The sequence below is a fragment of the Calypte anna genome, chromosome Z (genome assembly GCF_003957555.1).
Source record: "Calypte anna isolate BGI_N300 chromosome Z, bCalAnn1_v1.p, whole genome shotgun sequence".
Taxonomy (NCBI): Eukaryota; Metazoa; Chordata; class Aves; order Apodiformes; family Trochilidae; genus Calypte; species Calypte anna.
The window spans coordinates 26,150,286-26,169,511 of record NC_044274.1 but is presented as its reverse complement, the minus strand read 5'-3'; the positions used below and the strand labels follow the sequence as shown (position 1 = coordinate 26,169,511).

At 39.6% G+C, this 19,226-nt stretch overlaps 1 protein-coding gene across 2 annotated transcripts in view; it reads right to left on the bottom strand.

Moving 5' to 3' along the window:
- Window positions 1-19,226, bottom strand: part of MCC (MCC regulator of WNT signaling pathway) — a 184,897-nt gene that overhangs the window by 139,617 nt on the left and 26,054 nt on the right. Inside the window, exon 3 of one of the 2 annotated variants that reach the window (XM_030467894.1) lies at window positions 18,032-18,243. In XM_030467894.1, the coding sequence (XP_030323754.1) occupies window positions 18,032-18,243 (212 nt within the window). Of the gene's footprint in view, window positions 1-304; window positions 523-18,031; window positions 18,244-19,226 lie in introns of those variants that run through there. The other variant, XM_030467896.1, reaches the window with a different exon arrangement.

Below are 19,226 nucleotides of genomic sequence, written 5' to 3'. Positions count from 1 at the left end.
TGAGATCTCCATATTTCACCTACTGCAAAGATGAATGCTGAGTATAAACACAGCTCTTGGGAGGCAAGTCAATCTCTGCTGCAGGATAGCAAGAAAAATGTCTCTATATTGGTACAATAATTTGTTTTTCACCACTTTATTCTGAGTAGAGTAGCAAAAAAGTTCAGGTCATTTCCTGACTAGCACAGCAAGTTACAGCAAGATACACATTCTATTAATTTTTAATTGCTTTGCTTGCAGATTGAAAGCCCAAAAGGGAAGCATTTCTTTTTAAAGCATAAAGAAGGGCACTCAGACTGCTTACCTCACTCGGCACTGCAGGGGAGTCATTTCCATATTTCATAGCAACTCCAGAATTCATTATTAGACTTTTCAGGGCTTGACGATTTATGCAGATTTTAATGCTTCAAAGCTTTGTTCAACTAATTCAATACTTTCTTCTCAAAATTTTTTCTGTCTTACACATTTTGCTCTAGACAGCCATTTTTACTCCACACTGATAGTTTAAAATAATGGTGCAAGATCTTCTAAAAGAGTCAAACTGGTTTTGACTTCAAAGACAATCCATCGCTGTAAGAGACTTGTTAATACTGTGAAGTGCTCAGAGAGTGCAGGGAAAGCACTGCTTGCCAGGATTCGAGGGCTCTCTTAGTCCATCTGCAAGGCATGCTTCATCTCTGCTGTCTGTTTTATGCTGCTCTTTTCCACAACTCTGTTTAAGGGCATCTCCCAATGCTGCTTAATGTACTCAGAAAAAATTAATGAGCTTCATGCACGTTCACGGAGAAATTAAAGGAGAGTGCTGCTACAGTCTTCAGTGTTCAGGGAAGGAGAACGAAAAAGAGAAGAATGCTCTCCTCCCCGAGACAAACCAGTGCTGCACTTCGTGCTAAAGTTTCTACTGCCACTAAGCCCGGAGTTTAAGTGGTTTATGATCAAACACAGCTGTCTTGCTGCTGGCTAAAGGATGCATGGAAGGGGCGGTGCTAAAAGGAGAGTGCAAATGGGAGGGAGATATCTACACAGAGAGTTCATTTTGGAATCACAGGCATCTTTCCAGATTTCCGCATGCTAATTACTATGCATAAAACTATAAAGCTATGTAACAGGAAATGCTACCTGGATAACAAAAAATTGGATTCATATTTCCCTATTCCCATGTGCAATTAAGTAAGGAAAATTGGGAGGCTTTTGGGGGGGATGGGGTGTGTGTGTAAAGGTTTCAAAAGGTCAGAAAGCACCATCAGAAAGCTGCAGATTTTATGTAACACACTGACATTTCAGAAAGACTTTGGGAAGATGCTACTGAAGATGAGAAGAAAAAAGCACTTGATTTCAGCACACACCTAATAATCTATAAAAATCTTTAAGAAGCTGGATTTTTAGACATGCTGAACCATTGCAAGACCTGATAACCTCCTCTCATCTTCTGTCCATCCCCTAAAACATACTGACAGCCCCACACACTTCAGAATGCAGCTGAAGTTTACCTGAACACCTGAATACAATTAAACTTTCAAATGAGTTCAGAAAAAAAAAAAGAGAAACAGGAATAAATGCTATAGAAGGTGTGGCACAATTCTTAAACCCTAACAGAAACATTAATGTGGGAAACAATGCTCTTCAAGAAAAACATTTTGAAAATCATGTTGTGATACTTTTTTTCCACCTCTGTTAATCACAGATTAATATCAGTACACAGACATAGGGATATTAATCCAAATTACATTAAGTGCAATAAAATAAAGAACCAAGATAAGCAGATGTACATTGTTCTACGATACTAAAAAGCAGTAGCACTTTCTGGGTTCCTGTCCTCACTCCATGCCCAGCACCAGGAACTGCAGCTCTCCTGCAGGCTCAGGGGGTATGGAGAATGCCATAATCTCTTTACAAGACTTCAAACTTCAGTTCTCCTGGTCTACTTACCAGAGTTTTCTTTCTTTTTTCTGTATTTTCCTACTCTTCAGTTTGACTCTAGCAGTTGGTATTTTTTTTGTGTTTCCCTTCCCCTTACATTTCCCTTCTCTCGTCCACCTTGTATTTGCTCTACGGAATTTCCCTACTTGACAGCGTGGTCTCTGTCTCACCTTCACATTAATTTCTGTCTCTAGGCTTCGTGCTTAGTATATTCCTCTCTGCTGGTTCGCTTTGTTCCCGACACACGGCCCCTTTATGGCCCCGCAGCCCCAGCACCGGGCTGCACTGCGCTCTGCTGGCGGAACGCGGCTCTCGCAGCCACCGCAAGAGGCACGGGGTCACCACTCCGGGCAACCCGCGTTACCCCCCCTCCAGGGGCTGGCAAGCCAGAAAGATGTGGAATCCTCCAGACGACAGACCCTAGCACGCAGCAGCATATCCACAGCAGATTTGTCTAAAAATTTGACTAACAGCATTCCTGTATGCCCAGAGAAAAAAAAAGGTACTGTACAATGACTTAGTTCATTTCTCATACCGGAGGAAAAAAACCAGCTTTGATTCAAAAAATTCCTTCAGCTGACAAGTTTCCAAGTTATATGTTCACAAATAGGAGGATGAAAAAGCTTTTGTATTTCGTAGCACTATCAACTTTTATATTCCATTTTATAAGCTGCCTAGAATCTGCTCTGATCTTTGTCCAATTCTGTTACATGTATCATGGACTCACCAATGTACAGGTAAGTCTCAGAACTACTTAAGAGTAGAGTTCTAAGGTTTTTCTTCTCTAAAGCAAAGGCCACATTAATTATTACTTCAATATACCGGATTTCCTATTCTGCTGTCCTATACTGCCAGTTTCTTACCTGCTGACTATAAACAGGCATTCAGAAATAAAGTTTGTATTTGCTTTCCTCAGTCACCACTGCCACCCATTCCTGGCAGACTAGACAGACAGACGATGGTACTACAGATGCATCACAAGCATTATGGTGCAGGGCAGTCGAGGATCTAAATTATATCCATTCCATACTAATACTCCTACATCACACAGGATTTTCTTTTGCCTCTTTTGCGCTCCATATAGTAACATGGTGAAAAGAGACAGAAATACGGACTGAAAAACAACAGCAGAATTCACAGTTTCAGATGTGCGTAAGAATGTGGGAGGCAAATGCAGACACTTAACAATTAATTGTAACTCATGCAAATTAATAAAGCAGTTAAACCAAACTGATGAAAAATGCTTTTACTTCAACCCAGGATGACTCTCATTGCAATCTCTGCATGCTTTCATAGAGTGGTACAGGATTACACATTTCTCATTCATTTCCTGTGGAGGGCTAGCTAAGAATAAACGCAATCATTTTTCTAAAATAGTTACTATTATATTCCAGTCTTTCAATACATCAAGACACATTCATTTAACACACCAACACATCAAAACATCTAGCATCAAGAATGTTTTTTGAATACTTGAAGATGGGAGAATTTGTTCCTATGCGACATGTCATATTATTTAGCATCTCTCAGAGTTCATTTACTAATTGAATGAAAACATTACATCACAATTTTAAATTCCCAGACAAATGTAACCCATTGTTTCCAGGCAGTTCCACCATTTTCAAATAGAAGTGATCTAATACAGTAGCAAAGTACTAAGAACTCTGTTGAAGCCAAAGCACACTTTCCCACTGGCTTGTTCCAAAGGCAGGCTTCACAGAAAAAAGAGGAAAATCTCAAGTATGCCAATTTTGCCTTGCCAGGAAAAGATCAGAGCACCCTGTGATCCATCAAGAGAGAGATGCCTGTTGGACACAGTCCCTCTCTGTTTCTGTTTGGCAGCTGACTGTTCATGCACCCTCTACCTGACTCAGTTCCTCAACCAGGGTAGTGATGCTCCATTGCCCTCCACCTTGTGCTTGTCTTCATTTTTAACCCCCACATTCAGGGAGGGGGGCAGGATGTGAATGGGAAAAGGATCACGGGGACTAGGAAAAATTTCTGTAGGTATATTAACAGCAAAAGGAAGACTAGGGAAAGTGTGGGGCCCCTCAGAAAGGAAACAGACAACTAGTGACAAGTGATATGGAAAAAGCTGTGGTTCTTAATGACTTCTTTACCTCAGTCTTCACTGGCAAGGGCTCCAGCCACACTCCTGAAGTCATGAAAGACAATGGCAAGGGTTGGAAGGAAGAACTGCCAGCAGTAAGTGAAGATCAGGTTCGTGACCATCTGAAGAAGTGTTCAAGTCCATGGGGTCTGAAGGGATACAACCATGGGTACTGAGGGAACTGGCAGATGTGGTTGCTAAACCACTGTCTATTATATTCCAAAAGTCATGGCAGTCCAGTGAAGGCCTCACTGACTGGAAAAGGGGAAACATAACCCCCATTTTCCAAATGGAAAACAAGGAGGATCAGGGAATTAAGGCTGGTCAGTTTCCCCTCTGTGTCTGGTAAGATCATGGCACTGCTAGAGCAGAAGAATAATGAAGAGGTGACTGGGTGTAATCAACACAGCCTCACCAAGGGCAAATCATGCCTGACAAACCTTGTGGCCTTCTGTGAGAAGGTCACAACATCAATAGACAAGGGAAAAGCAACCAACATCATTTATCTGGACCTGAGCAAAGCCTTTGACACAGTCCCACACAACATCCTGGTCTCCAAGCTGGTAAAATATGGGTTTGATGGATGGACCACTCAGTGGATTAAGAACTGGGTTGATGGTTGCCCCCAAAGAGTGGCTGTCAATGTGTCTATGTCCAAGTGGAGGCCCATGACAAGTGGAGTCCCTCAAGTATCAGTGTTGGGACTGGTCCTGTTTAACATCTTTGTCAGTGACATGGACGGTGGCATTGAGTGCACCCTCAGCAAGTTCACTGATGACACCAAACTGTGTGGTGTGGCTGACATGCTAGAGGGAAGGGATGCCATCCAGAGGGACCTTGACAGGCTGGAGATGTAGACCAATGCCAATCTCATGGAGTTCAGCAAGACCAAGTGCAAGGTTCTGCATCTGGGTCGAGGCAATCCCAAGCACCGATACAGGCTGAGCAGTGAGAGGCTTGAGAGGAAATGGAAATGGACTTGCGGGTGCTGGTGGATGAAAAGTTCAATATGAGGCATCAGTGTACACCTTCAGCCCAGAAAGCTAAACATATCCTGGGCTGCATCAAGAGAAATGTGGCCAGGAGGTCGAGGGAGGTGATTCTCCCCTTCTGCTCTGCTCTTGTGAGACCCCACCTGGAGTACTGCATCCAGTTCTGGAGCCCCTTTTACAGGAAGAAAGACATGGATGTGCTGGAGTGTGTCCAGAGAAGGGCTATGAGGATGATCAGAGGGCTGGAGCACCTCCCCTATGAAGACAGACTGAGAGAGTTGGGGTTATTCAGTCTGGAGAGGAGAAGGCTCCAAGGAGACCTTATTGTAGCCTTCCAGATTCTGAAGGGGGCTACAAGAAAGCTGGTGAGGGACTTTTTAGGATGTCACGTAGTGATAGGACTGAGGGGAATGGATTCAAACTAGAGGATGATAGATAGAGATTGGAAGTTACGAAGAAATTCTTCACCATGAGGGTGGTGAGACACTGGAACAGGTTGCCCAGAGAGGTAGTGGAAGCCCCATCCCTGGAAGTTTTTAAGTCCAGGCTGGACAGAGCTCTGAGCAACCTGATCTGCTGCCCAGGCCAGCAGGTTGGAGCTAGATGATCTTAAAGGTCCCTTCCAACCCTGAAAATTCTATGATTCTCAACCTACAGATGTGCATTTTATAGCCCAAAAAGTCGTGGTGTCAGTGGGTACTTCAATAAGTACTATGATACAAACCAGGAGGAAAAAAAACCCTGGATTACCCTTACTGTCACTGAGACTTTCAAAACCAACATCTACTAACCATGTTCTGTCAAGAAAGAGACACTGTCCTGGGCTTCCATGCAATCTCATTGCATCCTGACCGATTACTGCTTTCTGTACCTCTAAAGCACTCACAATACATACTGCTTGTAGGTAAGTGCAGTTGCACTGACAGATTATTCTCAAGATAATTTCAGAATTATCCAGTAACAACCATTCGTGTGGCCAGTTTGATGACTGTTGATCTAATAATCCTATGACCAGTCTATTTCATTTGTTTACTCTTCTAAACCGTAGTAGAAGTATCACTGACATGTATCTGAGATGCACTGAGGAGTCTATCTTTGGATTGGATCTGAGAAATCATTTAAGATTTAGTCTATCAATTGTTTTGAAAGGATTCTTTCAAAATAGACTGGAAGGCAGGAGGGCTCTGCAGAGGGACCTGGACAGACTGGAGAGTTGGGCTGATTCCAATGGGATGAGGTTGAACACGGCCAAGTGCCAGGTCCTGCACTTTGGCCACAACAACCCCATGCAGCGCTACAGGCTGGGGACAGAGTGGCTGAAGAGCAGCCAGGCAGAAAGGGACCTGGGAGTCTGCATTGACAAGAAACTGAACATGAGCCAGCAGTGTGCCCAGGTGGCCAAGAAGGCCAATGGCATCCTGGCCTGTATCCGGAACAGCATCGTCAGCAGGTCCAAGGCAGTGATTTTGCCCCTGTACTCAGCCCTGGTGAGGCCACACCTCGAGTACTGTGTCCAGTTCTGGGCCCCCCAGTCCAGGAAGGATATCGCGGTCCTGGAGCAGGTCCAAAGGAGGGCAACCAGGCTGGTGAAAGGACTTGAGCACAGACCCTATGAGGAGAGGCTGAGAGAGCTGGGGCTGTTCAGCCTGGAGAAGAGGAGGCTCAGGGGAGACCTCATTGCTCTCTACAACTACCTGAAAGGAGATTGTAACCGGGTGGACGTTGGTCTCTTTTGCCAGACGACTTTCAACAAGACAAGAGGGCATGGTCTTAAGTTGTGCCAGGGGAAATTTAGGTTAGATATTAGAAAGAATTTCTTTACCGAGAGGGTGATCAGACATTGGAATGGGCTGCCCAGGGAAGTAGTGGATTCTCCGTCCCTGGAGATATTTAAAAAGAGACTGGATGTGGCACTCAGTGCCATGGTCTAGCAACCGCAACGGTGGTAAAAGGGTTGGACTCGATGATCTCTGAGGTCCCTTCCAACCCAGCCAATTCTATGATTCTATGATTCTATGACTTTTTCTTTTAAAATTACCAGAGAATATGGAAAAAACCAAAATAGCACTCAGGTTATATCAGGTTATATTACTGCCTTGTAATATCTCAGTAATTACAGTACTCTACATCTTAACAATTATTGAAGCAGTTGTGACAAATGTAACACGTGAATGTTCCTTCCTTGTTTTGACAGCTGCTGAGTGAAAACCACAGCAAAAACCAATTATCTATTATCTTCAGCATCTTGTGTACCACTTTCTGAGAAGCAGTTTCACTCAGCATAATACATGCATGATTAACTGATCACATTTCCAGGACATATGAAATAAGATCTTCTTAGTTGGTTCTGTTTAATTAGCTATTTAGCTGAAATGCAACTGATCATTTAGTTTCTGTTTGCTTCAATATAAACTCTACAGTTAGAGCAAGACCCTGCACAATCCCACACTCCAGTAAAATTTATCCTCAAATACTCCGAATCTCCTACATACAATTTGGGTTTTTTTCTCACTCTGGTACAAAATGCTATATTTCCATGGACAAAAGATTATCACTCAGAAGGTTAGCATGAAGGCTAAACTTGGACGCAGAAATGCAGTACAGTAGTTGGATAATGTTTCCAGGAATTTTGTTATTCAATAACGCTAATGCACTATGATTTGAAAGGGAGAGGCTGAAAGGGATGGTAGATTCTTCTTGACGCAAACTGTTCTCATTAATGCTAGTGAAGGTTATGTATCTAGGTGGAGAGAAAAAAATGTAATTCATTTGAACCAATTGCAAGTAACCTTATACTGAACAATGAAGCAATCTATCTGAAGAAATCACAAGCAAACTTCTTTCCTTCAATCACATTGTCTTGATTAGTCTAAAACTGAAACATGCTTAGAGCAATGTAATTTCCAAATAGCACTTCAATCAGCTACTCTCACCTGTTCACCCTTCCTTAAATAATTAATCCACTTAAAAAGTCATGTCCTTGACCTGACCAGTCTCCTTGGGAGTTCACATTTGATCTTTTTTTTTCCATCCTCCAGTATATCACACCATGAAGCCACTCACCAACCTGTCAAAGAGCCTGTCTCATTTTCTGTCCTTTAATACAAAGCCATCACATTAATTCTAATTCCCTCTGACCCCACAGAGCCTCAGAATCAGGTCAGGACAGAGCAAGGACCAGACAGTCAATGTGTGTGCCTGTTATTCACATTAGAGATCTGTCCATGAGGACAACAGGGAGAGACAGCAGCAATTTCTATGCTCCTTTCATGCTGCAGCCACTTAATTATCATCACTGTTCATTTGTTCCTTGCTTAAAAACACCAACAATGCCATTCTTTAATTAATGCTATCATTTTTCTGCTACGCTTCCTTTCATTGTTCAGTGTTCCCTCAGTTCAGTCATGCATTCACCCAGTTATTAACCAAAAGGCAAATTATTAATTTTTTTTAAACCCAGGTAGCCACTGTGATTTAACGTCTCTAGACACAGCCTATGGTTTTGCACATTTATTGCTCTAAAAATATGACCACTCATAATAAAATGCCCATGGATTTATTCTACCTTTAAGATGTTTATTCCCTTACTTTATCAGAACTTCTATTCCTTAAAGTTTATCACTTGTGAACTGAATCTCCTAAAAATCCTCACATGCATAAAAAAGTTTTTCCAGAACTCCCATGCTAAGTCTCTCCTGTTTTTCCCAATCCCTGATTTAGTGAGATCTCCTCATTTACACGCTCTTATTACCTGTAAAGTCTTGGTTTTCTCTCTTGTCCTTCATACACTCCAATTTCCACTTCCAATACCCACAGCACTCATGATCTCACCTCTGCAAACATTCAGCAACTCAATAAATAAGCTGCGCACTTTGGCGTCCACTCTTGAACAATCTTGAGCTCTGAGACATTTATGTGTCATCCATCTGTAATTATTGTCCCTAATTGCAAGACTTCTCTCCATTCTGACTTCAATTACCACTGGCTTATGGAACACACAACTCCCTGATCTGGATCTAGGACCTTGTAAGTGACCCAGAGAATGAGGAGGGATCCTGTCCTGTAGTTTGCATCAGAGCTGTTCACCTACCACCAAGTAGTGAAGCCAAGCATCACTTTTCACTATCTGCAGCTAAGATATCTTCTAAATGTTTAACACTTGAACTGTGATATTTGTAAATATGGTATACACAATCACACAAACAAGTATATATGGATATATACACCCACTATATACGTGTATGTACACATACTCATCTGTATATATCTATGCATATACAAGTATTTGGAAGTTTGCATTCACTGAAATGTTCCACCTGAAAGATTTTCAGTCAGATGAATTCTGGCAAATGCAGGCAAGGTCTGACAGATTCCTACTTGAAGCTCTATAAGATTTTTTTTGACTGGAATAAGCCTTACAATAACATAAGCTAAACATCAACTGAGCACTTCAGGCATCTGTACAGCTTTCATTCTAGCAGACATTATAGCAAAAATTACTTCAACAAACTTCAACAATAACTTTAGCCAAAATTATATATATATATATCATATATATATCAAAATGATATATATATCAATCAAAATGAGGTGTGTGTATATATATATATATATATATAAAAATAGAATTTGGTGAATCAAACCCCCCAAGTTTTCAACCAGACCTATTTTACTATCAAAAATTTCAGGTTATTGTTATTTAATTCCTACAGCCCTTTTCTGACATTTATTTTACTTGCTGTCTTCTTTGGTTGCAAAGTTTAGTCACTTTTCAGGAAGATCAGCAAGATAGTTTACTGATCAGTTCTCGAGTCCCTAAGCATTTACTACCCCGTAAAGCTGAGTATTTCTTTATTTTTCTAAAGGCAAGTGGATTTGTTTTCTGTTCTGTAGTGGTTTTTTTGTTGTTGTTTGTTTGGTTTGTTTTTCTCCCTGGATAGCTAAACATAAAATCCAAGCTCTCTTTTTAACCCTCCTGTTTGGTCTATAAATTCTATGGTTTTTTACCTTTCCAACTGCTTTGCCATGTATCTTTTAAGTACCTCCTGGGACTTTTTTCCTGTACAACTTCCTACATTTAAGCTTGTCATGAAAATCTCCAGGACTGTCATGTCTCTGCCTCACTCATTTCTACCTCAGCCTTCCTGTTGCTGTTTTATTTTACACTGGGAGGGAAAGCAAACAACACTGTTTCAGCATTTTTTGCTATCTCTGACTTTCTTGAGAATCCCGTATTTTGTTAAGTTTACAAATGACTTGCTAAGTATTTCTAGGGTTTACTCTCAGGTAATGGTCTATCAACAAACTAAACCAAAGCAAATAAATGTTTTATCATTCTTAATAAACACCTGGCATCCCTGTAGTGGCTACAGAAACAAAAGCTTTTTCTTCCTTTTCTATAATGCATACCAGATAATCAATATTAATGGAAAAATTAGATTCAAGCAATAATATGTACTTATGATCTCTTTAAAAATTCATAGGATAGAAAGATTCAACATCTGTTTCTCCAATAATTTCTCTAAAATTATAGCTTCGAAAAGGTGAAGTAATACAAAACTCAGTGTAAGAAACTGCAGATAGCTTAAAAGCACAAACCCTATTCAGATGCCTCAGTGGGGTTCTTATTTCGTTAGAAACTCTTCACAGAACAGACACTGTCTTTCCTAAAACTCAAAGTTTATTCTGATTGCTTCCTATCATGATTAGAAGTGTAGCTTTCCAATGTACTGCAACATAGTTATTAAATAATCTGATCAGCTGAGAAAATGATCACCTGTGCAGAAGTACTCACCTCCCTGTTTCTCTGCACTGGCACCAGAATACTCCCTTGTGACAGCTGTGCTGACAAACACATATTCATTCAGAAACCTCTGAACATACAGAGATGCAGAGATGCATCCTGTGCTGCCTCAGATCCAATTTCCCAGACATGGTAGTGACAGAGGAACAACACCACAGAACAGAAGAGTCTCGACAAATTTAACCATGGCCCTGACATTCTTTTAAAGAAACCCTGCCTCATCTCACTTGGTTGGCAGGAGAACAATTATTCCATTATATCTGAACTACCACTGGACTGCAAAAACATATAAGAATCCATTTTCAACTATGCATCGTGGTTAAGATTTTCACTTTATCACAAAAATTCCTATGTATCATTTAACCAAAACATGAGGGTTTAGTACGGGTGTAGAAGGGGGCGAGGACTAAGTCTTCTCATCTTTTTAATAAATCAGAATCCAGAGAAGCTTAGCATTGCCAATTGCAACCATGTCAGGTCAGCAATTTACACTCAGAACAGGCAGAAAATCTGCTAAGACAGAAAAGCCTGTGACAGGAGTACCTGGCAATCTTTCTAGCACATTAGAGCCCAGGAGTTTAATGTTGCTCCAACTGACTAATCCTGGACCTCGGGCTCAGCTCCCCACTGCCAAGATAGGTAATAATATTAATACTATACATGGTATAGCCATGTGCAGTGGTGTTGGCCCAACATATCAGGGGAAAAGAAGAAACAGTTTGGAAAAGTAAAAAGATCTGCACACTTTTTCTGGAGCCAGAGCTCCCACATGTAAAGTAAACAAAATGCATTAAGAAAGTCTGTAAGCAATGAGATGGGTGGAAGATACAAATTCCCTGCAAGTTCAAATAGAAGATTTGAAACTTCATCTGTAGTCCTTCACAACACCTTCCTACACACTCGTGAAGAATCCCTTTTCTAAAGGACACAGTTGCCACATGCCAGTTCCCATCATACAATTACAGTGGCAGAGCTGGGTCAAACCCCATCATTCTGCACACTTTACCTGCGTTGCATCCTTGTAAGAGATATTGTTCAACTGTCATACAAAAGATGCAGTTGAAAGCACCAGTCAAAAGGATCTATTAAAAGACTGCCTGAACAAATATTTCCTGTGCTGACAGCTGATATTCATCACTTTGTGCTGTGATGATCTGCAGACTGAAATTTTAATAGGAAAAAAAAAAAAAAAAAAAAAGAACCTCAGCTAATATGCCACTGAAAGGAATTTTCAAGGAAGCTCATAATTTGCCTTTTTAGCACTATTAGAGGGCTATGGATGCCAGGACTCTGTAAATACAATGTGTAATCCTGTTACATCATATGCCTGCTTCAGACAAACAAACTCCATTACAATACTGGCTCAAAATCAAAAAGAAACAGCAAACAGCTTCCCACATCCTTAAACATAAAAAATGTCTGTCAGACAAAACCTCTGTTGTGCCTGATTTCCAACGAGCCAAGCTTCCTGAATCTATATTCCAATAATCAGTTCTTGCTTTAACTTAATTCTCAGATTCTTTTTTTAACTTGGTGGATGGAAATTATGTCTAATTTGGAGGCAAAGGCACAAAAGACAAGGCTACCTTGGGCACAAACCTTTTACAAATAGCAGGGTCTACTGGTCCACACCACTAGAATCTTCTTCAGCTTCAGGCCTTCCTGACTACTAGGGTTTCCAGCTAAAGGAATCACTAGGTTATATATTTACAGTAATAGCTTTTATTTACATGAAAAATAAATTGTAATACAAGTAGCATGTAGGACATGGAAAACAAATGGCTGCAAGTGCAGGAGACAAAGGACAAAGGAGACCTGGCTCCTGTGATTTTCAGTAGCAGTAAGAGTATGCACTGGTTCCCACAGTCAGAATTAAATGCTGCTTAGTCACCTTAATTCTGTTGTAAAGAAAGCACACCCTGTCATACAGATCCATGATCAAAACAGTCCATTCCAAAACTAAAAGTCTCTAGTAACCCCAGGTTTCTAGAGTACACAAACAAGAAAATAAGACAGGAATAACTAAGGAGGAGCATATATCACAGTATGCTTTAAGAATCTTGTTCCATTAGGTTTCTGTTTTATCTCAGTGGAGACATCCAAAAGCAGCTCCCCTTAAGCTGAGTAGGTGCAGATTTGTCACGTGAAGCAATCTGTGACAATGCCCTCCTACCCAGACACATCCATCTTGAATTGATGGCCCTGCACATAACAAAGCAGGAATACACCTGCTTAGTAATTGGCCAGAACAACAAGATACTGAAGGAAGTGATGCTGCAAATCCTGTAAACACGTCCTTCCTTCTCAGTTAGTAAAAATAACCCCAGCTGTAGCACTACATGGGTGCTTTGAGGAGACAGGAACACAGGCAGCTACAAGCAAGTGGTCATGATGAAATCCTACTATACTCTATTGACAAAAATAGAGCTGTCCTCTTCTCCTCTGCAAGTCAACTATACCCTCATCAAATCTTTCTAAAGGTTTTCAACTAAAAAAGCTCTGGCAATGAAGGTGCTCTGACCTTTCAATAAAGCTGGAGTATCTTTGGAAGGAAAAAAATCAGAGACTAAAGGTCCCTAGATCACACCAGTCCAGGGACTGGAGAGTTCAAAAAGCCCCAAATGTGTATCAGCATAATTGTGGTCACATTTTAAAAACATAAGATCTTTGTGCAGAGACTTTATCAGCAAAGCAGAGTTATTAACAGCTAAAAGAACGGAGGTATGAGATCATATCAAAGTGACAAAAGAAACAATCCCAATTTTATTATGTAAATGTGGCTACTTTTGGCAACATTGAATTAAGGCAACAGAAACTAACAGTAAGCACACAGATATGTATTAACATTTACATGCACACATTCTACTAAAAACCAACAAAAATTACAAGTTAATCTAATCTACTTTAATCATATGCAAGGAGAATATGAAGAGGGAGCTAAACATATTACAATCTTATTGCTTCAGCTTATTATACTACACTGGAATCATAATGTGAAATATGTCTACCATATAGAGATGCTGCCTCATGCAATGTACTTCAGTAGTACAGTACTACAATGTACTACAGTGGTACTTCAGTTCATACAACAGAGCACTATCCGTCCTGAGAGCATGGCCACCAAGTAAGAGAACAGGTATGACACCAAACAAATCAGCTATTTTGCTACATTTATCCACATTAGTAATTCTTGTCCAACTTTGAAGATTCAAGTATGAACAAAAAAACAACTCCCAAACATGCACGCACAAAAAGAAATCCTTTGAAATGCTTCAGTTCTTTCCTATGCATGAAGAAACCGAGCTAATAAATTATTACATTTGGAACACATAGAAGGGTTCCCATCAGAGATACTTGCTGTAGCATTTAACCTGCTGGCATGAACAGGTATATCATCAGTAAGTGGTGACAGGTCACATTAAAGGTTAATATATTAGTCATAAATGCTGGTATCAAGAGGAACAGCTATCAAGAGAAACATGTTCTTATTATTCAGGTGTAAAAAACGTGAATCTGAAAAACAATGGAAGAGTTATACACTCTATAAGGACTTCAGAATTATACCAGTAAAACAAAAGCTTTACCTGAGTATGTGTTACTAAAATCACACCCAGCAAAACTGCATGAAAAGAACAAATAAGAACATATGCAGTGAATATGAATGGTTAAATTTCAAACAGCACTTTTTCAAAAATCCTCCTGTAAAGGAATAGAAATAATGCTTCAGAGCAGGTATTCCGTTTTTATAAAACTCTGGAAGGCTGTATGGTCACATGATTAAAAAAACCCACAAAAACCATATTAAAAATATTCACTTTATAAAAACTAAGCATAGTGATGGTGGACTCATGGTCACTTAGCCACTGCAGACGGGAAACCTAAATGTTAAGGGCAGTGTGGAGACCCTCTGTATTGACTGAGGAGTATAATTTATGCTGTAAAAGTACATAATCAACACAGGGTTGTCTTTAGCCTTACTTCAAAGTTTAAAATCAAAAGAAGTTTGTCAGAAATTAAAATAGGAAATTAAACAATAAGTAATAATTGACACTCCAATAGTGAAAAGCACTATTAGGTGATGAGAGAAAAACAACCACATGACTTCAAACCAGAAAGCACCTAACTGATTCATGTTCACCCATACAATAGTGACTTTGATATACCTCTGAGTCTAAACATCTACAAAGGTAAAAAAACTACTGCTTTAGGGGTGTGTCCATGTGGGCTGTGTAGATGCATTTGGGACAAGCTGCCAGGAACTGTTCACCCTCAGGGAGGATGACACAGTAAGGCTCTGCTTTTTCATACACATTCTTAAGATAAACCTTTCTGGTTAACTTTACGAGCATTTGAGGTTCCAGAGAGAAATGTCCACATAGAGACTGCTTTTAAATATTTTGCCTTCTGTTGTGCAGCTTTACAAAATGAAATACAGTCAACTCCTGGAGGGAAGTAATGCAGTTACTAAACCTCCCCCAGTCTGCTGGAAGTAATCCTGATAGCAGAACAAAGGAGTCTGCCCTGTTAATGTGTTTCGATTCCTATGTGAACCCAACACATAAAAATATGAAAGATGAGATCTGCCATTTCTGAGAATAAATGCAAGAGAGCAGCTCAACTTGACATTGTGGCAAATGCAGCTAGGTAAAACAATCTGAGAAACAGAGAATAAAGTACCCATGTCTAACAATAGCTTTAAGAAGGCTGTTTTATTTCCTTAAAGAGCCTAAATTTAGACTGCAGTGTGGCTCTCAGTAATAAAAACTGTGTAAATGGAATAAAACTAAATAGTAAAAAACAAAGTAAATTATTTTCTCCATTTTCTCCCATTCCTTTCTCTCTCCATTTTAACAAAGCCAAAGCAAAAATTTACATATGACCTATGATACCAGTGCTCAGCAGGAGTCAAATAGAGACATTATTGTATTAATCTACATACAAATGAGAGACTGCTGATTCAGATACAATTTGAAAGAACATAAAAAGAATATTTAAAAGCATATGCTTTTAAAACAAAGATCACGCATTTTTCACAAACATAAAAAGAATTTAGAGGTGGGGAAAAAAAAAAGCTGTAACACATTGGGATCTTTATTTCTGAAGAACCATCAGCATTTTTTTGATGAAACTTCTATATGCAATAGCAATGCAGTAGCCTTCACACTATGCATTCTTGAGTAACACTGTATGCATTCTTCAGTAACACTGTGTACCTGCATCTTCATATTTACAAACCTACAACAGGTTACCAAAACAAATCCTTTCTAAACCATCATCAGCCTGAAGCATACACAAAGGATTCATTTGTACATTCCCACTTTGAAACCTGAATGAATGCCAGATCCAAAAAGGACACAGCAACACACAGTTCCTAATCCAGAAACAAAAGTATGCAATCCACTCTTGCACACATATTGGTCTTAAAAAGCTCTACTTAAACTCCTGCTGAAGTACATTCTGCATCCTTTAAAATAACCAAGTGTGAGACAGTTTATGGCTTTCCAATGGTAATGGTAATTTTTAAGCACAGCAAGCAAGGCTGTGGAACATATGCAACTGAACAGAGAACTGTATGTTGATTCACTCACTGTCCTTCTAGGACCTAGACTTGTACCTTTTCAGTGAATTACTGTGACAGCAGCTTTCAGTGTGGAGAAGTACTTTTTTCACCAGTGTAGTTTGACTTGAATTTAGCAGTGTTTTCATACAAGTCAGAGATCACAGGACAGAATGGAGCTCAGGAAACATTCAAAAACTCAGTGTCGCACAATTTGCAAACCAGTTTAATATCTACCTCTTAGTAGGTACCTACATTTCGGTGATGTTTCTTGCCCTGATGATGTCACCCAAGGCAGAGCCAGATGTCTTACTGGAGAAACACAACACCTACAGTTTCTCTTCTATCTCCAAATCTAATATTATCTTAAAGGAGATACTAGATTGGATAGATGTGACTATTCATTTATAAATCTACATGATGTCTCTTAGTGACTTAAAATTAAGCTGCTAACACCTATAATTTCTCAGGGACTCCATTTTACCTTCTTTATAATATATGTGTGCCTCATTTTCCACTTTCCAGTATCAATATGTTCCTGTCTAGTTTTGAAGATAAAAGAGCTTATGATTTATCACAGTGGATCCCTTACTATCCTCCTCAGGGAAAATGATGACAAAATTCCTTTAAGGTACTGTCAGCTTCCTTCAACTCTTTTTTCCCTTAGGTAAGTTTTAATATATATTTTTACTCTGCATATGTAAACTTCGTGTCTTACATCAGCTCATGCTCAGGAATTTAAACAAAACTTAAGAGGCTTTTAAAACTTCCAGAATATCATAATTTTCTTTTCAAATAAGGCAGCTTAAAGAAGTTGACTTTTGACTGTCACCAGCAATCACTTCCCTTATTATATCTTGACCGAGATGTTGTACTAGGTAACTGTCCAACAGAATCCTGAAGTACTGTGACAGCTTGAATTATCCTATGATACTATAAAACGGGATTGTATTTCATCACAATCAAGAGTGTCAATAAAGAGTCATTTAAAAAAAACGAGAAACTTTGTGTGTTCATTTTAACACGTCTTTCTTCTCTATATAAACTCCTGTGCAAAATTAATCAGAAACATGCTACAAAATGGGTGGTCTTTCATAATATGACTGGCTTAAAATTAAAACACAAACTTGATCCCAATATACTGACTGGGAAGCAAAATACAGTGCTCTCCTTCTTCACTAGTTACGCATTTTTTTACAAAGTAGAATAGTTCTTGCCTGTAGAAGTAAAAAAGCACAGTGACAGCACACCAACGATTCAAAACAATCACCAATTTAGTGGGCCCATGAAATAACATGGGAAAAATTTTTCTGAAAAACAGTTCTGAACAATCTGACACCATACTTAAAAATTGGTAAGAAAGTTTTCATGACTCTAATTTTGATAAGTTATATTAATTGAGAACTTCAGTTTGGCTCCTCACAGAATCTTACACTTTTTGATGAAAATCAGTTACATAATCTTTGGTGATACTGCACACCAACCAACTTGCTAAAATCACATTGGTTTTCCTGGTAAATGAAAGGCAACAGCATTGTGGCATATAAAGACTCAAAGGCTCTAAGACTGGAATTAATATGCTTCTTTGGGGGAAAAAAAAAAATAAATTATTTCTACAGAACTTAAATGCAGAGGCAAAATGCACTTACAGTGTTGGCAAGTTCTAAGTAGCTTCCTCCAACAGAGCTGCTAAAATCTGAGGCCTGAGCTAGAAGTGTTTGCAGAGCAGCCCGATGAGTCACATTTCTTCCACCACACTCCAACACTTTTTGTGTAGGTAAATTGCTCTGGAGGTCTGGACTTTGAAGGTCTCTTGCTCCCGAATCGTACTCCCAGCTTTCTCTGGCTCCTGATAAGGCACCTAAAATGTAGAAATGGAAAAACATTCTAGCATGGTCTGTGTATAAAGAGCACAGAGAATCACACAATATCTTGAGTTGGAAGGGACCCGTAAGGATCACTGAGGCCAACTCCCTGCTCCTTGTAGAACTACTTAAAACTAAACCATACGACTAAGGGCACCATCCAGACACTCCCTGAACTCTGGCAGGGTTGGTGCTGTGACCACTTCCCTGGGGTGCCTGTTCCACTGACCCAGCACTCTCTCAAGTGAAGAACCTTTTCCTAATGCCCAGTCTGAACTCCTCTGACACAGCTTCATGCCATTTCCTTGTGCCCAGGATGCATGGATCTTCTACCAAATTACAAGATTCAGAAGGAAAATGAAAGCATTTGCATACATAATTTAGTATAAAGTAAAAACAGTGTAATTTACAGTAGCTAAGGAGCACTGAAAGATTGTCAGTTACCAAGTGAGCACTGATCAAGGAACAAAACATAATTCAATTTTTGTTTACAGAATACCAACAAAACACGTGAATCTTAGCTGTTCATTACTTCTTATGTTAGCACTACCTTTCTAATTATCTTGATTGTTTATTTCAGTTCAAGTTTCAGGGACCCATCAATCACAAGGTGTTTAATTACAAATCAATGCAAGAACATGATCATGCAGCCAATAGCAACCACTGAATGCTGAAGAGAAGGCTTCTGTATCATGAAGCTGTAAGCTTGCTCTTTCTCCATGTACAATCCTGCCCATTCCTTACTGCCACAGACTTGTTCAAATTCTAAAACAAACTTAAGAAACTTCTCTTAACTTATCAGTAAGTATTTAACCTCTGGGTGCTGCTCCTTCCAATACAACTGTCCCACCCCTTTTAAATTCCTGTTATGTTTTAGGCTCAGTAATTGCCTATGTCAAAACATTCCATGGTAGACACTAGATTATTTAATAACCTTGGTCAGCCCTGTAAAATTTCAATATGTAGCATGATGAAGATT